This window comes from Acanthochromis polyacanthus, chromosome 22 (genome assembly GCF_021347895.1).
Source record: "Acanthochromis polyacanthus isolate Apoly-LR-REF ecotype Palm Island chromosome 22, KAUST_Apoly_ChrSc, whole genome shotgun sequence".
Classification (NCBI taxonomy): Eukaryota; Metazoa; Chordata; class Actinopteri; family Pomacentridae; genus Acanthochromis; species Acanthochromis polyacanthus.
The window spans coordinates 13,567,159-13,583,711 of NC_067134.1; the positions used below are offsets into that span (position 1 = coordinate 13,567,159).

Consider the following 16,553-nt stretch of genomic DNA (forward strand, 5'->3'; position numbering starts at 1 on the left):
AGCTTGGTAATGTCTCTTGGTTTTTGCTTCCAGTGAAGAAGAAGAAAAGTCCTCAAGCTAAACATCAAACTGTGGCTCTGCTCTCTGCAGTGCTCTGCTTGGAGCAGCTGTCCGCCTGCCACAGCCGGTTTAGCAGTATATGACACCAAGTCACTACAGCGGCCACTGACACACCATAGCTACCAAAAACAGCTCCAAAGACTTTGACATGATGTCTTCTTATTTTTATGCCCACCGGAGCCCTTGATCATTCAACGCTGGAGCCAAAGATGCTGCTGTGGAGGAGTTAAAAAATAAGGGCTGTGAAGTAACTGTGTCTGACCTGTACGACATGAAGTTTAAAGCCATCGCTACTGCCGAGGACATTACTGGAGAAGTCAAGAATGCTGAACACGTCCGCTACGCACAGGAGACCAAACTGGCCTGGGAGGAAGGAAGACTGTCTTCTGACATCACTGAAGAGCAACGTAAAGTCACTGAGGCAGACCTCATCATCTTTCAGTTCCCCATGTACTGGTTGCAGTGCAATGCAAATAATTACCAAAGTAAAGTGAAATAAACCAGCTTCTCTGTCATAAAAGGTTCAGTTGGAGGGGGGGGAGACAAAAAACAGATAACAGACAACATGGCAGGACGTAAACAGGAGCAGGGCAGTGGGGTGAACCTTTGGTAACATATGCATTTCAACTGTTATGCAAAGAGGTTGCATATGAGGAGATGGCTCTGATTTTTCAGATTTTTCAGGTTTTTCTAATTTAACGCTGACCAAAACCTTGATTTTATTTGTTTTATTTAGGTAGAATATTTTTTTGTCTTAACAGAGGGAACACATGGTGCAGTTTTTGAACGTCAGCAGCTCTTTAATTAACAAGCTCAAGGTGTTGCATATTGAATGTAACAAGGTGATTTCATTCCAAACCTGACAAAGAAGCTGAATGAATGATAACTGATGCCTGAAACCAAGGAGATTATCAAAAATAAGTTAAGGAAAATTACAATTGAATAAACACTCACGTAGCTTTAATGTAACTGATCTGTATTGCTTTAATGTTTTTTTTTCTCCTTAGGAACAGGTAAGCCATGACAATACAATGTAAATGATAAGCACAAACAGAATCTGAGACCCTTTTGTACATCCACAGTAGAAGATTCATACAACACACAAATGCCATTTGTACAATGGGTCACAGAATCTTTATTTTTTTTTCCACTGAAACAACAAGGTAGCTCTTCACTCAAAGCCAACAGGTACAATGTAATTTTAGATTGTTTTTAATGTATTTTTAACTTAAACAACAGTTAATTATTCTATTATTATCTCCAAATGACTAAAAATGGCATAAAGCTTGTTCATAGTCAATTTAAATGCACTGTACCTCTTTGTTTTTCATGAAACGCCACCATACATTCCTAAAATCGACAGTTAAAACTGCAATATGGTGATAATGAATTTAAAAATATGTCAGGAAAATAAAGAATAAATAAGAATAAATAAATCACTGACTCTTGAGGGGGAAAGGTGGTGGTGGTGGTGGTGGTGGGGGGGGGGGGGGGGGGGGGGCAGAGAAGACACCTTTGGCAGTCTGACAAAGCTGCCGCTGGAGAGCTTTAGCATCATGGTGAGACACGTCTGGCTTTATTTTTCTCCAGCGCTGACACCCATATGAAATTTATGTCACTCCTCTTTTGGTATTGTGAATATAAGTGCTTTGTCTACACACTTTCAATGGGGCACAGCTGACCTGTTCTCTTATCAACAGGCACAGAAGTTTGACACATTTTAGTAACATTGAGACACCCGTAAAAACAAATCAGAAAAAGCTCTTTCGTCATCTGCAGCTGAATGTCTCACTGTGTAAATGCCCCTTAATTACCAAGAACACTCATGTCTGTGGTTAATGGTTGGTTCTTGAAATTACTGCAAAAGCCAAGCAAGATGACTGAATGAAACACACACACATGAAAAAAAGGAAAACTGAATACAAAAAGAGACATGCAGTCAGTCAGCATAGATGTATAAATCTTTGGCAAAATTATAATCGGAACTGTCATGGGTGCATACAGCTGTTTTCATATTGCATTTGAGGTTGGCTTTAGAACTTTAACGTGCTTCCCTATTTTTTGTCTCTAAAATCACACCTTCAATCTTATATTCTACCAGCTACAAAGCTTCAACGAGTGCGCTCCAAACGGATGGCGACTGTCCATGCAACTCAGACTCTTGGCTTCTGTCTCATTCATGCCCTGCCTAATTCTGAGAGAACACAAAAAAAATGAAAAACATGATAAACTGAAAACAAACATATAATACATGTACAAAGTAATGTACACCATATATTCAAACACATTTCAAAATCATCAGATTTTGAAATCATTAGCCAAAATAACTATATATATTTTTTCTCAACCCATTAGGTAATCTTTATCTAGACTGTACAATATATGTATATATGAGCAATCATGAGGGACCAAAGCAACAAAAATAAATACTTTTTCGCTATGTCACCTTTCAAAGTAGTATATCTATGTACATTTATATCAATATCAATTTTCCTTAGCTTATAGTGAATGACTGAGCGTGAGTTCAAGAAGCAGGCATAGTGCACAGCATGGAAACTCGTGTTTTTGTCTTTTTCTTTTCATTTGCCCTAAGGGTATCTAAATGTCAATTTTGACGACACTGTGGAACAAAAAAAGAGAAATGAACTGTCCTTGAAAGGTAACCCTGGCTCAAACGGATCAAAAATGAAAGAAAAAAGTACAAATATAGCATCTCACCATCATGTGACTACAATGGGTTATCTACTTCTTTTTAGGACTCAGAGAAGAGTACAAAAAATGTTTGTCTATTTCATGCAGTCTTTGACAAGTCATACAATCTCAGTGTACTTGTCTAAAGGTTCTTAGTTTTTAGCACATAGCATAGAATGTTTTCAGTGATGTTGAATGTAGCTATGAAGGAGGGTGCAGTTTTGGACAACAACATGCATAAAGAACAGTGCATAGGTCCACGTCATTGGGCCAGTCCTTGGTGATTTCCAGTGTGTTTCAGTGGCAGCGTCTATAACAGATCCACTACTGCAAGCAGTTGGTTGATGGGCAAGTCGATGTGACTCCGGAGGTCGAAGCCTGAATAAGTGGCGCCATCTTTTGGAGAAACAGATTTCCTTGCTCTCTCCTCTCTCTCTGTCTGTCTGCCATGCGATCAGCATTTTGCTGATTTCAGGCAAGAGAAATCCAAGAAGCGAGATTGGAGAGAGGCGTGAACCAGAAGTAATGCAAGTGTGGCTGCACTGACACAAAGTGCGGTGACCTTAGCGTGGCAAGGGGGGTAGGTAGAGATTTCATTTTTAAGTCTGGTCTGCTATGCGCAGTTTAGATAAGTCGTCGTTTCACTGCAGAGCCCTTTCCAACACACAACAGACCCGGAATTGACCACTCTAAGGATTTCACAATGACTATTGGGGAAGGTAGAAGAACCAAGCTTAAAGATCAAGCTAACATGCATAATGTCTTCAGACAATGTTTTGATAAAAGCCATCAAGGCCGACTTTTTTTCCTGAAGACGAGTTCAAGAAGAACCCAGATTTGTTTTCTTTTTTTTGTTCAACACTTCATCTTTTGAAAAGAGGAAATAATAATGGCTTAATAGCTACATCATTCTTGCACTTTTATTGCAACTACCTTTGGTAAATCAATCCACAAAATAACACAAAACCCTGAAACATACAAGTCTTTACTTGTTCCCCGACTAAACTTAGCATTGTTTCTTTACTCTATAGCTCATAATTTCCTCTCCCACAGGTGAGCCTGTGAATAATTTTTCTCCCTCTAATGGTCTCCATGGTTGTCATGTTTACCACACTTCCTCTACCTCCACTCTGGATCCGCACCAAAGCCTTCAAATAGAGACTACTCCAAAAAAGACCAAAGTCAAGACAAACCAGCAAGGCAGAGAGGAAAAAAGAGAGAAAGGAAACAGAAACAAACCAACAGGAAACAGAAAGGACATTATCGAGTCCTGGCCAAAAGACACCAATGACGAAGTAAGATTGCAAAATGACCACTGCCATTTGGACATTGCAGGTTTCACCGCTTCATCATTTTGGAGACAAAGCTGACAATGGCAGAGGCTGGCTGATCTGGGTCCAGCTCAGCAAACAGGTGGCTGACATTGTCTGTTGTGCTTCCTTGTTTCCTTGCGACAAATCCAAAAAGTCTGGAAGTAAGAGAAATATTTAGTATTATTTAGCATTTAGTATTTTAAAAATATTCTGACTTCAAACATACAGTGGTGACCTTTTCTTCCAATCAAAAAGCTTGGTATGAACAGGAGTAATACAGTGACTTGGAAAGGGAAATCCACTATGCATTCTCATGGTAGTCTGTTGAGATAAATGAATTTGTTATCTGTAAACTTACTTCACTGAGCCACCTCCTTCTTTGCCCCATCTATGGAACGAAAAGAGACACATTATTTTTTGAATCAAGAAATTATGAAGTTGACTTAGATTTTTTGCACAGGATAGTCGATTCTTACTTTCTGTCCTGGGGGTCGATGTCACAGTAGGTTACCGTGTTAATGGGATAATGTCGCCTAAAGAAAATCCTGCAGCAAAACAAATAGCATGTACATGTTATTCTCAATGAATCAGCATACTTTGGAAAGCTTCGGCTGAATTCATACACACACACAAACACACACACAGTTTGCAATACTTACATTTTTCTTATGCTACAAACAAAGACCTCGGAAACTACGCTTCGTTCTAATCATGTTATGTGATTAGAATGACAATTAAAGTTGAGTCTCAGTCAGAGTCTATTTGTTGTATTTGAATTTTTCATTGGCATTGGTCTCTAACAAATCTGCATTTGGGTTTCCTGACCCATCATGACAACTACAACCACAAGGGCAAAATTTAAACTGGGTTTCATGCAATATACGGTATTTGAACATATACTTGAGCTAGTTTACTTAGAATTTTAAACACTCTTTATCAATTATCAAAGTCATATTTTTCAGTCTGTTCTTGTTTATTTCCATTCATTTCAAATTTTTAATACAGTTAAAAATATGATTAAACATTACACACAATTATTAATCACAAACAAGCTGCCCAATGGAAAAATAATTTCTGTGGGTGACTATATGTTGCAGAGCTACTGTGGCACTTACTTCCTCTGACTGTCTGTAAGTGTGATGCCTTGTGTGGACACCTTACAGTGGACAGTGGTGGCGTCAGGCAGAGGGTTGGTTGCCAACGTTTGACTAATTGCCTTGGCAATGGCCTGCGGGCCTGTGAGAGATTCCATGTCCACAGAGTTGATGTAGAGAACATTGCATGCTAGAAGTAAACAATAAAAATAGTCACTGTTAAATAAGTACAGTCATTGGGAGAAAATGGTATGCATGCAGTTCAGTGTAGGGGGATGAAAGTTGCAGTGAGGAGAATTTTAAAAAGCATACATTGAAGAATGTTATGCAGTGCACAGTAGGTAGTCCATATAATAAATAATCTTTAACTTTTAGGAATGGTTCTCCACTCCGTTGACTGTCACCATGCACTACGTTGTGCATGAATTGAAATTTTTTCAAAGCTTGAATTTGAGGTTTCATTAACTGCAACTCTGTGAAAGCTTTTTATTTTGTCATAGCATCAATCACTGCATAAGTGTTCGGTCCAAGTACATGATGGAGCAAAGCAGTGTAAAGCAGTATTTACCATGGGCTTCCTCCGGAACCTTTTGAACTGTAAGGTAAGGATGACAGTGTGTCAAGAAATGGGCTGCTGTTGTGAACAATGACTAGAAATCACAAAAGATATACATAGATAACTGAGATAATGTAAGTATGCATTCCAAAGATACAAGGCATGATGAGCCTCAGACTGTGCCTATAACAAGCAAAAAACCATACATAATTTAAATATGGCTCTATCTCCAACAAAATGTTGTTCCACTTGCCATCATTGTTGAACCTCAGCATTGAATCAGTTTGATATTTGCTCTCTGTACAAGTTCATGGCCCATGGTGAAATCACAAAAACTACATGCATAAGTGGTCTGAAAAAGTTGTCCAAAAAGTGTTCCGAATGTGGCATGAGCATTTCAATGAAGTATTGCTATACACTAAGACTATTTTGCAGGGGACAGCAGTCAAATTTAAAAAGGCAGTTTTTGCTTTTTATAAATGCATTCTCAGAACTTCTTGATCGCACCTCATTGCTGCTGCTTGTTTTTTTGTTTCAAGGAATAATGTTTGGAGACCTAATAGTGTATGCCAATCAATCCACATGGAACCTGAAGTTCCATTTGGATGCCATCTACATGGAACTTCATACAGTTTCTGCCTTTTAACATTAATAAGCTCACTCTTGTTCTTAGTTTTTCAATCCTTTGTTACTAATCTAACTAGGAAAGAGTCCATGTTTTCCCATCAAAAAAAATTCTAATGGTAAATGGTCTGTATTTATATAGCGCTTTTACTATACCTGCAAGGTACCCAAAGCGCTTTACAAGATATGTCACATTCACCCATTCACACACACATTCACACACTGATTGCGGAATGGCTGCTTTCTGGTCAGAATGTCCCTAATATGATAAAATTAATTCACTTGCCGCTATTAAATTCTGGTCATGCTTACCTGTGCCCTGCTTAAGAAGTTCAACAACTGGATCAGTAGGTGTGGCGAGTTCTAGCGCCTCTTTATTTGGGTCTTTAAGTGACAGAATAGAGAAGATGTCAGATTTTTCTGTCGAACAATTTTGCAATGCACTCCAAGAAACAATCATGCACTTGAATTGCAGCTGACGGAAGGAAATCTGCTACCAGCCTAATCTGGTACAATATAAACTTGTCTTTGTGTGAGATCCAAAATTTTGGATGTGATCCCTGACAATTAAATCTAATAAACTAATATTAAATACAAAATGACCAAATGAACTGTTGCCATTAGGGGTGTGACGAGATCTCGTCCCACGAGATCTCACGAGATTACATCGTGACGATATTTCTCGTTTAAGTGAAAAGCTGTCTAGCGGGCACAGGGCAGAAACCTATCAGACTGTGAGCTATGTAAACATCTATTTGTGACCTATGGGGGCAGTAATGTGCCTTTGCTGCATTTAGTCTGCCAAAAACTGACAAGAAGAAGGTGAAGGAGTACAGCAGCAGCAATAGCCAGAATGACGTCGGAGTCTGAAATCACCATTGAAGATGCCCCCGCCACATTTAAGTCGTTTGTGTGGCAGCATTTTGGGTACCCAGTGGAGATAATAAACGGCAACCGAGTGACGGACAAGGCATGGACAATATGTAAGCAGTGTAAGAAAATAATGCCGTACACCGCAGCTAACACGAGCACTATGCTAAGACACATACAGAACCATAAACATATATAAAGAGTAGACGCCGCATCGACCGCTACTGCCTATAGGGGCTGACGAGCGGTGGGGCCGCCATCTTGGACTGGTCACCCGCTCCACTCAGCGCTGTTTGACCGCGCATTTAATCCATCTTAACTCTGAATATTAAACTGATTTTCAAGCGTTTTTTATTTTTATTTTTTTGCTGCAAACGTCATACATGTAGTTCTGATACAGGACAAATGGTTCGGCGTATTTTAATATCCATAGCGGGAATAATAGATAATAATAATACTAGGTAATAGAATATTCTGATATTACGCTCGACTGTAGACAGGTATTTTGCAAACACTGTAAACACACACACTAATATATGTTAGAGACGCAGATAATGGCAGTAATATGTGTCCATTAGTCAGTATTTTGTTTATATATGTATATATAGCGTAATCATATATTGTCTCTTCAAATTATTAAAATAATTGACTTTACTGCCATTATCTGCTTCTCTAACATATATTAGTGTGTATATTAGTGCGTGTCTTTACAGTGTTTGCAAAATACCTGTCTACAGTCGAGCTTAATATCAGAATATTCTATTACCTATTATTATTATTATCTATTATTCCCGCTATGAATATTAAAATACACCAAACCATTTGTCCTGTATCATAGCTACATGTATGATGTTTGCAGCAAAAAAATAAAAAAACGCGTGAAAATCAATTTAATATTCAGAGTTAAGATGGATTAAATGTGCTGTCAAACAGCGCTGAGTGGAGCGAGTGACTGGACCAAGATGGCGGCCGTATTTCTCGCTGCGCAGCACCCCGAGCGGCGTCTACTCTTTATTATATCTATGTACAGAACTCCCACAGCTCGCTAAAATCAATTGCACCTGTGATCAAAGCAGCTAAAGGCCGGACAGCACTGACTGACGCTTTTGCACCTGAACTTCCAGACTCAAGCGCCAGGGCCATGGCAATAACGAGAGAAATCAGCGTTTTCATTGCAGCTGATATGTGGCCGTTTTCTGTGGTAGAAAACCCGGGATTTTGGCGACTCCTCCATAAACTGGAACCAAAGTACACCATTCCGTCAGGTACACATTTTACACGCACAGTGGTCCCAAACCTTTATAAAAAGTCGAAGACTAAAGTTTGCACTTTTTTGCACTCTGTATTGACAGAATAGTACTTTGGTTACAGTTTTGCACATATTGTTTGCACATTAAAAAAGAAATATTTATTTTTATTTGTGGAAAGAAGGTCAACAATTAAAAGCTCATGCTTCAGTCATGCATGGATGTAAGTTACAAAACATTTCAAAATGCCCGTGCATCTTTTTTGTGACTATCAAATAAAAAAACCTCTATGTCCAGTTATAAATTTTGTCATTTTAGTTTTCTTAAAGTAATGTGAAAATATCGTTTCGTCTCGTTCTCGTGAACCCACTATCGTGTATCGTCTCGTCTCGTCTCGTAAGCTGAGTGTATCGTCACACCCCTAGTTGCCATAGGGACTTCTTTAGTCTATTAGTTTTAGTTTTTCAATAACATAAGTATATACTAGAACAAAAAAATAATCCACATTTAAAAGGGATTTCTGCCATTTAAATGTGTGGAGATTGTACAGTATATATTTGTACAGCAGTTTTTTGGGATTCCACTGCATGATATGCTGTCCTTTCCATAAAAAACTGAAAATACCCAGCCCGATCTCACGAGGATTCGTGAAACTGTCACGCAAGTTTTAGTTTCGGTTTCGTGCGCACCAACACGATTTCGTCATGTTTTTCGTGCCGCTCACCACGAAATGCGCACCAATGTATTTTAAACGGCGGACTTTTCGTGCCACTCAGAACGTATTTCAAAAGAATGTGTATATTATATTTTTAATGTAAAACCGTGGCGAATCCAACGCTATATTTTGCATGACATCGTCCCTAAACATAACCCTAACCATAACCCTAACCATAACCTAACCATAAGCCGGTGGTACACTTACCAATTTGCATAGGAACTTCAAGAATGTCCGGCGGCCGCAAATGCGATCACACAAGCAGTATACGCCGATGGACAGCTTAGATCGTCATGAATCCGCCGGTATAAACCACTTTCAGATGTGATTACCACAGCGAAAAACATTTCGTGGTGAGCGGCACGAAAAACATGACGAAATCGTGTTGGTGCGCACAAAACCGAAACTAAAACTTACGTGACAGTTTCACGAATCCCCGTGAGACCGGGTTGAAATACCTGAGATAACAAAGATTTTGTCAAAAGAGAGATATGAAGAAAGTGGAGATGACCTTTGGTGGGGATCATCAGCTTGCAAGGCAGAGCCAGTGGGGTCATTGAGTGTTGGTACACCAGAGCAGAGAGACATCCTATGAACACAAGGTAAACTGTCAGATAACTTGCAATTTCATATGAAAGTAAGCGCTAGTCGACAAGTCAAATGCCACAAACTGAAAAATTAGGACTAGAAGCTCACCAAAGTATGGTTCATTGGGACAACCCTTCAGACGGACGCCTTTGGGGCTTGTCTCAATCAGGAAGTGCCTCACCAGTTCGTTAGTGATGTCACCAACTAGGAAAAGAAGAAAAATACATGTGATATCATGAGAAAGCAGCATGTTTAACAGCAAGTTGAATGGTGAGAGTGGACTGTGGGAAACCTTTACCTTTCTTGTTCTGCTGAACAGTTGGTGGGGGACAAGCTACCTTCATGGCCAGACCATAGGCCCCACGGAAAGAATGGCTGTCCCTAATAACGAATGCCCCAGGTTCCCTGTCCTTCAACAAGTTAATGGCTGCAAGAACAGCAAACAAAGAGAAGCAGAAGTGAGAGAGAGATTGGAAAGGATGAGGCAAAAATGAATGGAGATATAAGAAATTAGCAGAATGAATCGCAAGGGAGACAAAAAGGATGAACAAGGAAGATGAAAGGAAAATTCACAATAAAGTGACAAATGGCTACACTGTTTCAGGAACCAGGGCCGGCCCTAGGACTTTGGTGGCCCTAAGCAAGATTTTTTTTGTGGCCCCAAAACATGTACAGGGCAACTACCAAATCACGTGCACAGCTTGTAATTGGGTTAAAACACACATGCACATGATTAACAGCAAATATTTATTTTTTAAAAAATGTATCCTAGACAGGGACAAAATGCGAATCACACACATATTGTGGTGTGTCCCCCTCTAGTGGATGTGGCTATAAACAACGGCATAGAGTGTTTATGCCAGCGGCCGGCCCTGTCAGGAACAGATTATTATATTCATAGCAATGGATTCTTTGATGTTTCTAACACTTACCTTGCTCTCTTGAAATGTCTGGCTTGTACCAGAACTTGGAAGTGTCCTGGACAAACTTGACATTCATCTTAATGTCTGGATAACCATCTGTTTGGATGAAAGTACACATGGTAAATAACTATTGTAGAGATCATAACCTGCTGTGAACAAAAGAAAACCATTTCCTGAATCTCACCATATATGGACTTGGAGACGTCTTGGAGTGTGTGTGTTCCAGACAGGTTTGGTGTGCTGCCACAACTGGCTGGTGTCGACATCAAGTTCTTGTCTGTTCTCTCCGCATCGCCACTGGACACGTGCCTCTTCTCTGGCAGCTGTGGAGAGACAGGAAAGGCAGGTGTGGGAGACGGTTGGGTGCTCCCTTGGCGAGAAGCAGCACCCAGCTCATCAGGTGTGCTGTGGCCAGTCACTGCTATTCGTCGTCCCATGAGAGGGCTTGGAGGCACGCCAGTGGCTGCCGTTTTGGGGTTTTGGGCAATCAGAGAATTGGATGGGACGCTGGCTGGAGGTGGGTGTCTGACCAGTGAGGGGCTGGCTTGACCCAAGCGTCTCTGGAGGGCAGGGCTTGGAGGTGTGTTGGTGGCCACGGTGCGATGGAGGGTGTTGGGGCTGCCAGGGACAGTGTGGACACCCATGATGTTGACCTGGGATCCCTCAGGTGAGGTGGGCCTGTGGGTGTATGAGGAGACGGGGCTGTGTGTGGCACCATCTGAAGAACCAACCCTCCTTCTACAAACAAAAGTGAAATTAGACTAAATTAATATTATTATTCTGCTTGCATCAAATTCATTATACAAAACACTGGCAATATCTTTATTATCTTCATATAATGTAGGTTTTTCACTTAGTTGAAGGAACAATTCACAAAAGTAGGGCAGAAGCCTCAAAATCAATTGGTTGATTAATTGGCTGATATGCTCTTATCAATTCCAACTGTCATTCTTCACACAATTTCCAGTGTTCCTTACATACAGCAAGGAAAAGCAATACATTAACACCCTGGAAAATTAATGTGTTATTTTTGGAGGTAGGAGGGCAGACTATCTGTGAATATGTGTGTTTTCACAGCTTTAAACTTGCCCAACCAAATGGAGACTGCCTGATTTAACTGAATGCTTAGTTAGAGGAAGCTCCAAAGTAATGGACACAGTGTCAAAAAAGTTGTCGCTGCTGCTACATTTCCTTAAAAGTGATAGCCATAAGTTGAATGCAAATGTCGCAAACAGAAGCTTGCAGATTTTTTTCTAAAATCATATAAATATGAGGCCATGTGTCTTGGCTCTGAGTCCACTCACTATAAAATGAAGAGATTCAAATTATTAAATATGCTGTACATATTTGCTGTTTATGTAGATTTCTAACTTATTTAAGCTAAGAAGGTTAGCAGGTAGAGTGCAATGAATGAACAGTGGCTCATTTAGTTCATTTTGCCATGAAGAACTTTTCCCCCCAAAATCAAACAATTCATTAAAGAGTTGGTATAATTTCAGCAGACCAAGATTTTTGTTGGATGAGTACACTTATTTCAAACCCATATTTAAGGAACAATTACCTGAATTTCCTCATTCATTTACTTCATAATGAGAATTGTATTTTTTTAGTCTTTTGGAACTGGCAAAGACTTGTAGTTGTATTGCTATTTTCTAGATGTAAAATGTGCTATAAAAGATGAAAGAAGTAGAATTTAGGTTTTTGCAAAATCCAGCTGCAAAGCCCCTTTATTCTTACTTCTTTTACATTCTGAAAACAGTGATCCATCTTATTACTGAAATATTTAAGATGCTTTTGTCTGACTGGTTGCATTGAAACCAATAAATTAACTGCCTGCACTTGAGGGTAAAAAAAAGTAAAGAGAATAAAAATGTGTTTAGCTTTTACAAAAGTCAAGCAAAAGCTACGTTTTCCAATTAAATACAAAATGGCCACAATTTTGTACTAAAACATTACTACTCACTCGCCAGTGCTGTGGATGGGACTGCTTGAGGAGAAAGGAGCATTCAGTGGTTGTGCCCTTGTGTCCCCCAAACTGCGACTATCTGAGAAAGAGAAGACATGAAAACACACACAAACACAGTTTCAATTTAATGTTTCATATAACAATTTTTGTCCACAACCAAATTGTATGTCGTTATCAAATCAGACACTGAACAAAAAGCTGCAGTGTCAGAAACAGGGAGTGATTTAGAAAACATTCTTAATACAGCGCACATTACAGGGAAAGCTGGGATGCGGAAAAGGAAAGAAAAACATCTGGTCGCAGTGAAACACAAAAGGAGATATTTACACTCTATTGCCACAGAAATGCCCTTACCTTGCTCTCCATGATTAGAATCAGAGTCTGATCAGCAATATAAGACAGAAAGCAAGGGGAGAAGAGGAAGAGGAGATGTGTGGAAGAGGAGACAAGAAAGATACATTTTGAGCGCAAAGCAAGAACTGGAGGGTGTGTGTTAGCTATTAGCATTTAGTGGAAGCAAGAACTGTTGAGCACTAGAGGGAAGCAAAGACCAACAATATTGAAACAGCTTTTTTCTACAGACCTATGGTGTGACTTAATGCAGAGCTGATGTACGCTAGTGCTATCTGAACAAAGTCATAGCTTCTGTACATTTGCTTTTCATGTGCTATTACTTGAATGAATTAATTAATGAATTATAGTTTCACAAAATCTAATGTTTTCTCTGACTGCAACGTCTCTTCAACTGGAAACAATCTGCATGTTGTTTCGTACACACTCGCAAAATTTGTTATCTTTACTCCTGAAATATGCTGTCAAAACAAAGCTGAGGATACTATATTGGATACTTGTAGACTTACCTGATCCACCCTGCTGATGAGGCTTCAGTCCCAGCGCTGAAAGAGGAGTCTTGGCCAAACCTGGAGGGGAGCGAACTACAAATAAAAGAGGCAAGAGACTTTAAAGATTCCTATTGATATGGGATTCTCAAAACCTATTCAAAAATGATGCCAATAAGATGAGAAGCACACATTCAAGCCATGCCAATCATGTTCAATGACCAATGCTTGGCATGAAAAGATACAATTCATCACTCAAGCAGCAATATAATGAGCATGCATGAGATGTTGAATTTTGTGTATGTGTTAGTGTACATGTTTGAAGTATACTTAGTTAATGAAACCACTTAGAATGCAGGATTGGATTGATCAGATACTTAATGCAAGTTATAGGACTTTTTCTCCGGTATAATACTTGCACTTGATGCACAAGTAGAAAAGTTCATCCTAATATCCACAGTTTCATCACATGTGTCAAAATGTCTAAATTACATATTGTAGAATAAAAATATAGGCCAGGGGTCGGCAACCTGTGGCTCCGGAGCCGCATGCAGCTCTTTCAGCCCTCTGTTGTGGCTCCCTGTAACTTTGGAAAATAAATTGGTCTGCCTTTAGGCGCGTTTCAATGCATTTTAATATAGAGAGTTTTATTGTGAAATTACCGCTCTTATTTTGACGTGTCACTCCACCAGATGTGCTGCGGTTTTCCCCTGGGACATGAGAGCGCAAAGTTGATGCAGAGAAGATGGAGAAGCAATGCCTGTAGTTTCACATCGTTTTGTACTCAAGAATGGCAAGCCGGTATATTAAAGCTCCACTCCAAGAAAGACACGTCTTATCTTTGAGTCAAAAGTAGCTATTCGTGAGTACTAAGGTAAACTACGGATAATTGTCTTGCTCAGTATCTACTCTTTGATAGGGTGATACGTTAATCGCAAGAACACGTCCAGCATCCAGGCAGCAGGTCAGAGAGTCAGAGGAGTGTCGTCTTGGAAAATAGGGCAGCGACTTACCGGAGAAAAGTTATTAGCTTAAGATAAATAGATTTTACAAGTTAAATATACATTCGCAAAATATTGATTTCCATCTAACATTATGTAACATATGGGGTCCAGGAGCAAAAATGACATTAACAAAGTAAGATAAATATTAGTGGTAGGACACAATTAAAAAAAATGAATCTATCTAATTAGACACTTTGTAAGTAATTAATCACGACTGATTAACAAGGGCATAGAGGTAAAAAAGCGATATATGCAGTGTTGTCTTCATTTTAAATGCCAAAAGGATTTTGCGGTTCCCGGTGTTTTCTGTGGGAAACGGGTCGAAATGGCTCTTTGAGTGTTAAAGGTTGCCGACCCCTGATATAGACTAATGTCAAAGTTCCTGTAAAGTAAATACATTATATTTAGTGTAAGCCATGACAATCCAATGCATTTTTTGTGAAATTCAGCAAATATCTCCTCACGGTCTGCTAGATATCCGGTCTGTGTCTGTAGAAAAGATTCTCGAATTACTACACAGGACAGCTCTGACTCCATAAACTGAAAACAATCCATTTGAAGCTCTTCCTGCCAACCATTAGAAGAGGGTATTTTTGCTTGTGCACAGGCAGACTACAAATCTACACTATTTTCTGAGTGAATCCCAACACCACCAGTGGCTAGCTTTGTGCAGCAGCAGCAGCTTGTTAAACAAGACTGAGAAAAGACGGTTTCAACACCAACAGATTCTGCTTTTTCACACATGGACACAGACCAAACTTCCCAATCTTGCTTGTTCACTTCAGCTAAAGAGACATTCGCTTCCATGCCACAAGGCTGGAAAGTTTTTCCTTTGGTTGTCTCTCTTTTTCTTGTGGTTATTGTTGTCACTATGGGAATGGGAGTCAATGAATTTGGATGTCAAGGCATCTAAAGGACTGTATTTGGAGGAGTGTATTTATTTGTCTTCTGAGATTACCAAACTTCCTCAAGAATGGCTTAATCCACCTTTCAATGTTATGTTAATGCTATTTAAACAAACAACCCAAGGAATAAGGCTTAAAAGATGTTTGGCCAAGCTTCTTAGAAGATGATTTTTATGTCCTTAAAAACCTCTCAGATACTAACATTGTCAACAAAATCAAAAAATGTACAACAGGTACTTCATGAATAAAAATAACTCTGTTTCATATGCAAAATCCTCAAATTATGCACTTCAATTATCTGTGTTATCTGTATCTTCAATACAATTCATTTCTTTAAGTACGATTTAATGGAATTTGACTGAAAACAAGCCAATAAACATCCATCCACAACACAAGCATGTAGTCATGAAAATGTTGCAAGACAGACACCATGCTGCTTTCCAAGCAATGGCAGGGTCCACGTTAAATTGTGGATTCAGAGTCAACAACATTAGTTAAGGTCTGAACATGGGGGTTGTATTGATGTGGCTTAGTCAGGTGAATAAGACACATGAGAATCATCGAGAAAGAGAAGTTATTTCCAAAATGACAATCTCTACAGATTGACATGGAAAAAATGATATTTTTCTGTCAATCATTTCTAAAGCAACGATGTACACGGGTTCTCATTCAAATGAATGAGAACCGTCTCAAAACGTTCGACACGGGGTGCACATTGATAGAAAAGGAGGAATTACTACTAAATCAGGAAAATGCTTTTTTTTTCAATACTTTATTTTCAAAAGTTTTTCACTTTTCAAACAGAACAAACAGGAACAGGCTCTATACAGTCAACGACAGACATACAGGACCATAAGATAATTTAAAAAATAAAATAAAATAAAAATGAAAAAATATATATACAGTGCCTATCATAAGTATTCACCCCCTTTGATGTTTTACCCTTTTACTGCCTTCATAAATCAATCATGGTCAATAAAATTTAGCTTTTTCAACAAAAAAATTATTGGAAAAAAACTCTTTAATGTCAAAGTGAAAACAGATTTCTATAAAGTAATGGTAATGAAAGAAAATTATATAAATGAAAATAATTGTTTGCATAATTATTCACCCCCTTCAAGTCAGTATTTAGTAAATGCACCTTTGGCTGCAATCACA

General features: G+C 39.1%; 1 protein-coding gene across 5 annotated transcripts in view; it reads right to left on the minus strand.

Annotated features, from left to right (window-relative positions):
- Nucleotides 1–1,019: 1,019 nt before the first annotated feature.
- The window catches only part of tns1a (tensin 1a), a 179,038-nt gene continuing 163,504 nt past the window's right edge, over nucleotides 1,020–16,553 (minus strand). For 3 of the 5 annotated variants that reach the window (XM_051941887.1, XM_051941884.1, XM_051941885.1), the window contains 14 exons: nucleotides 13,508–13,582; nucleotides 13,002–13,028; nucleotides 12,645–12,726; nucleotides 10,866–11,419; nucleotides 10,691–10,777; nucleotides 10,057–10,185; nucleotides 9,867–9,962; nucleotides 9,682–9,759; nucleotides 6,651–6,722; nucleotides 5,727–5,753; nucleotides 5,180–5,348; nucleotides 4,541–4,609; nucleotides 4,423–4,452; nucleotides 1,020–4,219 (listed from right to left, as the gene is read on the minus strand). In XM_051941887.1, the coding sequence (XP_051797847.1) occupies nucleotides 4,090–4,219; nucleotides 4,423–4,452; nucleotides 4,541–4,609; nucleotides 5,180–5,348; nucleotides 5,727–5,753; nucleotides 6,651–6,722; nucleotides 9,682–9,759; nucleotides 9,867–9,962; nucleotides 10,057–10,185; nucleotides 10,691–10,777; nucleotides 10,866–11,419; nucleotides 12,645–12,726; nucleotides 13,002–13,028; nucleotides 13,508–13,582 (1,625 nt within the window). In that variant the 3' untranslated portion in view covers nucleotides 1,020–4,089. The remainder of the gene's footprint in view (nucleotides 4,220–4,422; nucleotides 4,453–4,540; nucleotides 4,610–5,179; nucleotides 5,349–5,726; nucleotides 5,754–6,650; nucleotides 6,723–9,681; nucleotides 9,760–9,866; nucleotides 9,963–10,056; nucleotides 10,186–10,690; nucleotides 10,778–10,865; nucleotides 11,420–12,644; nucleotides 12,727–13,001; nucleotides 13,029–13,507; nucleotides 13,583–16,553) is intronic. The other 2 variants (XM_051941888.1, XM_051941886.1) reach the window with 2 other exon arrangements.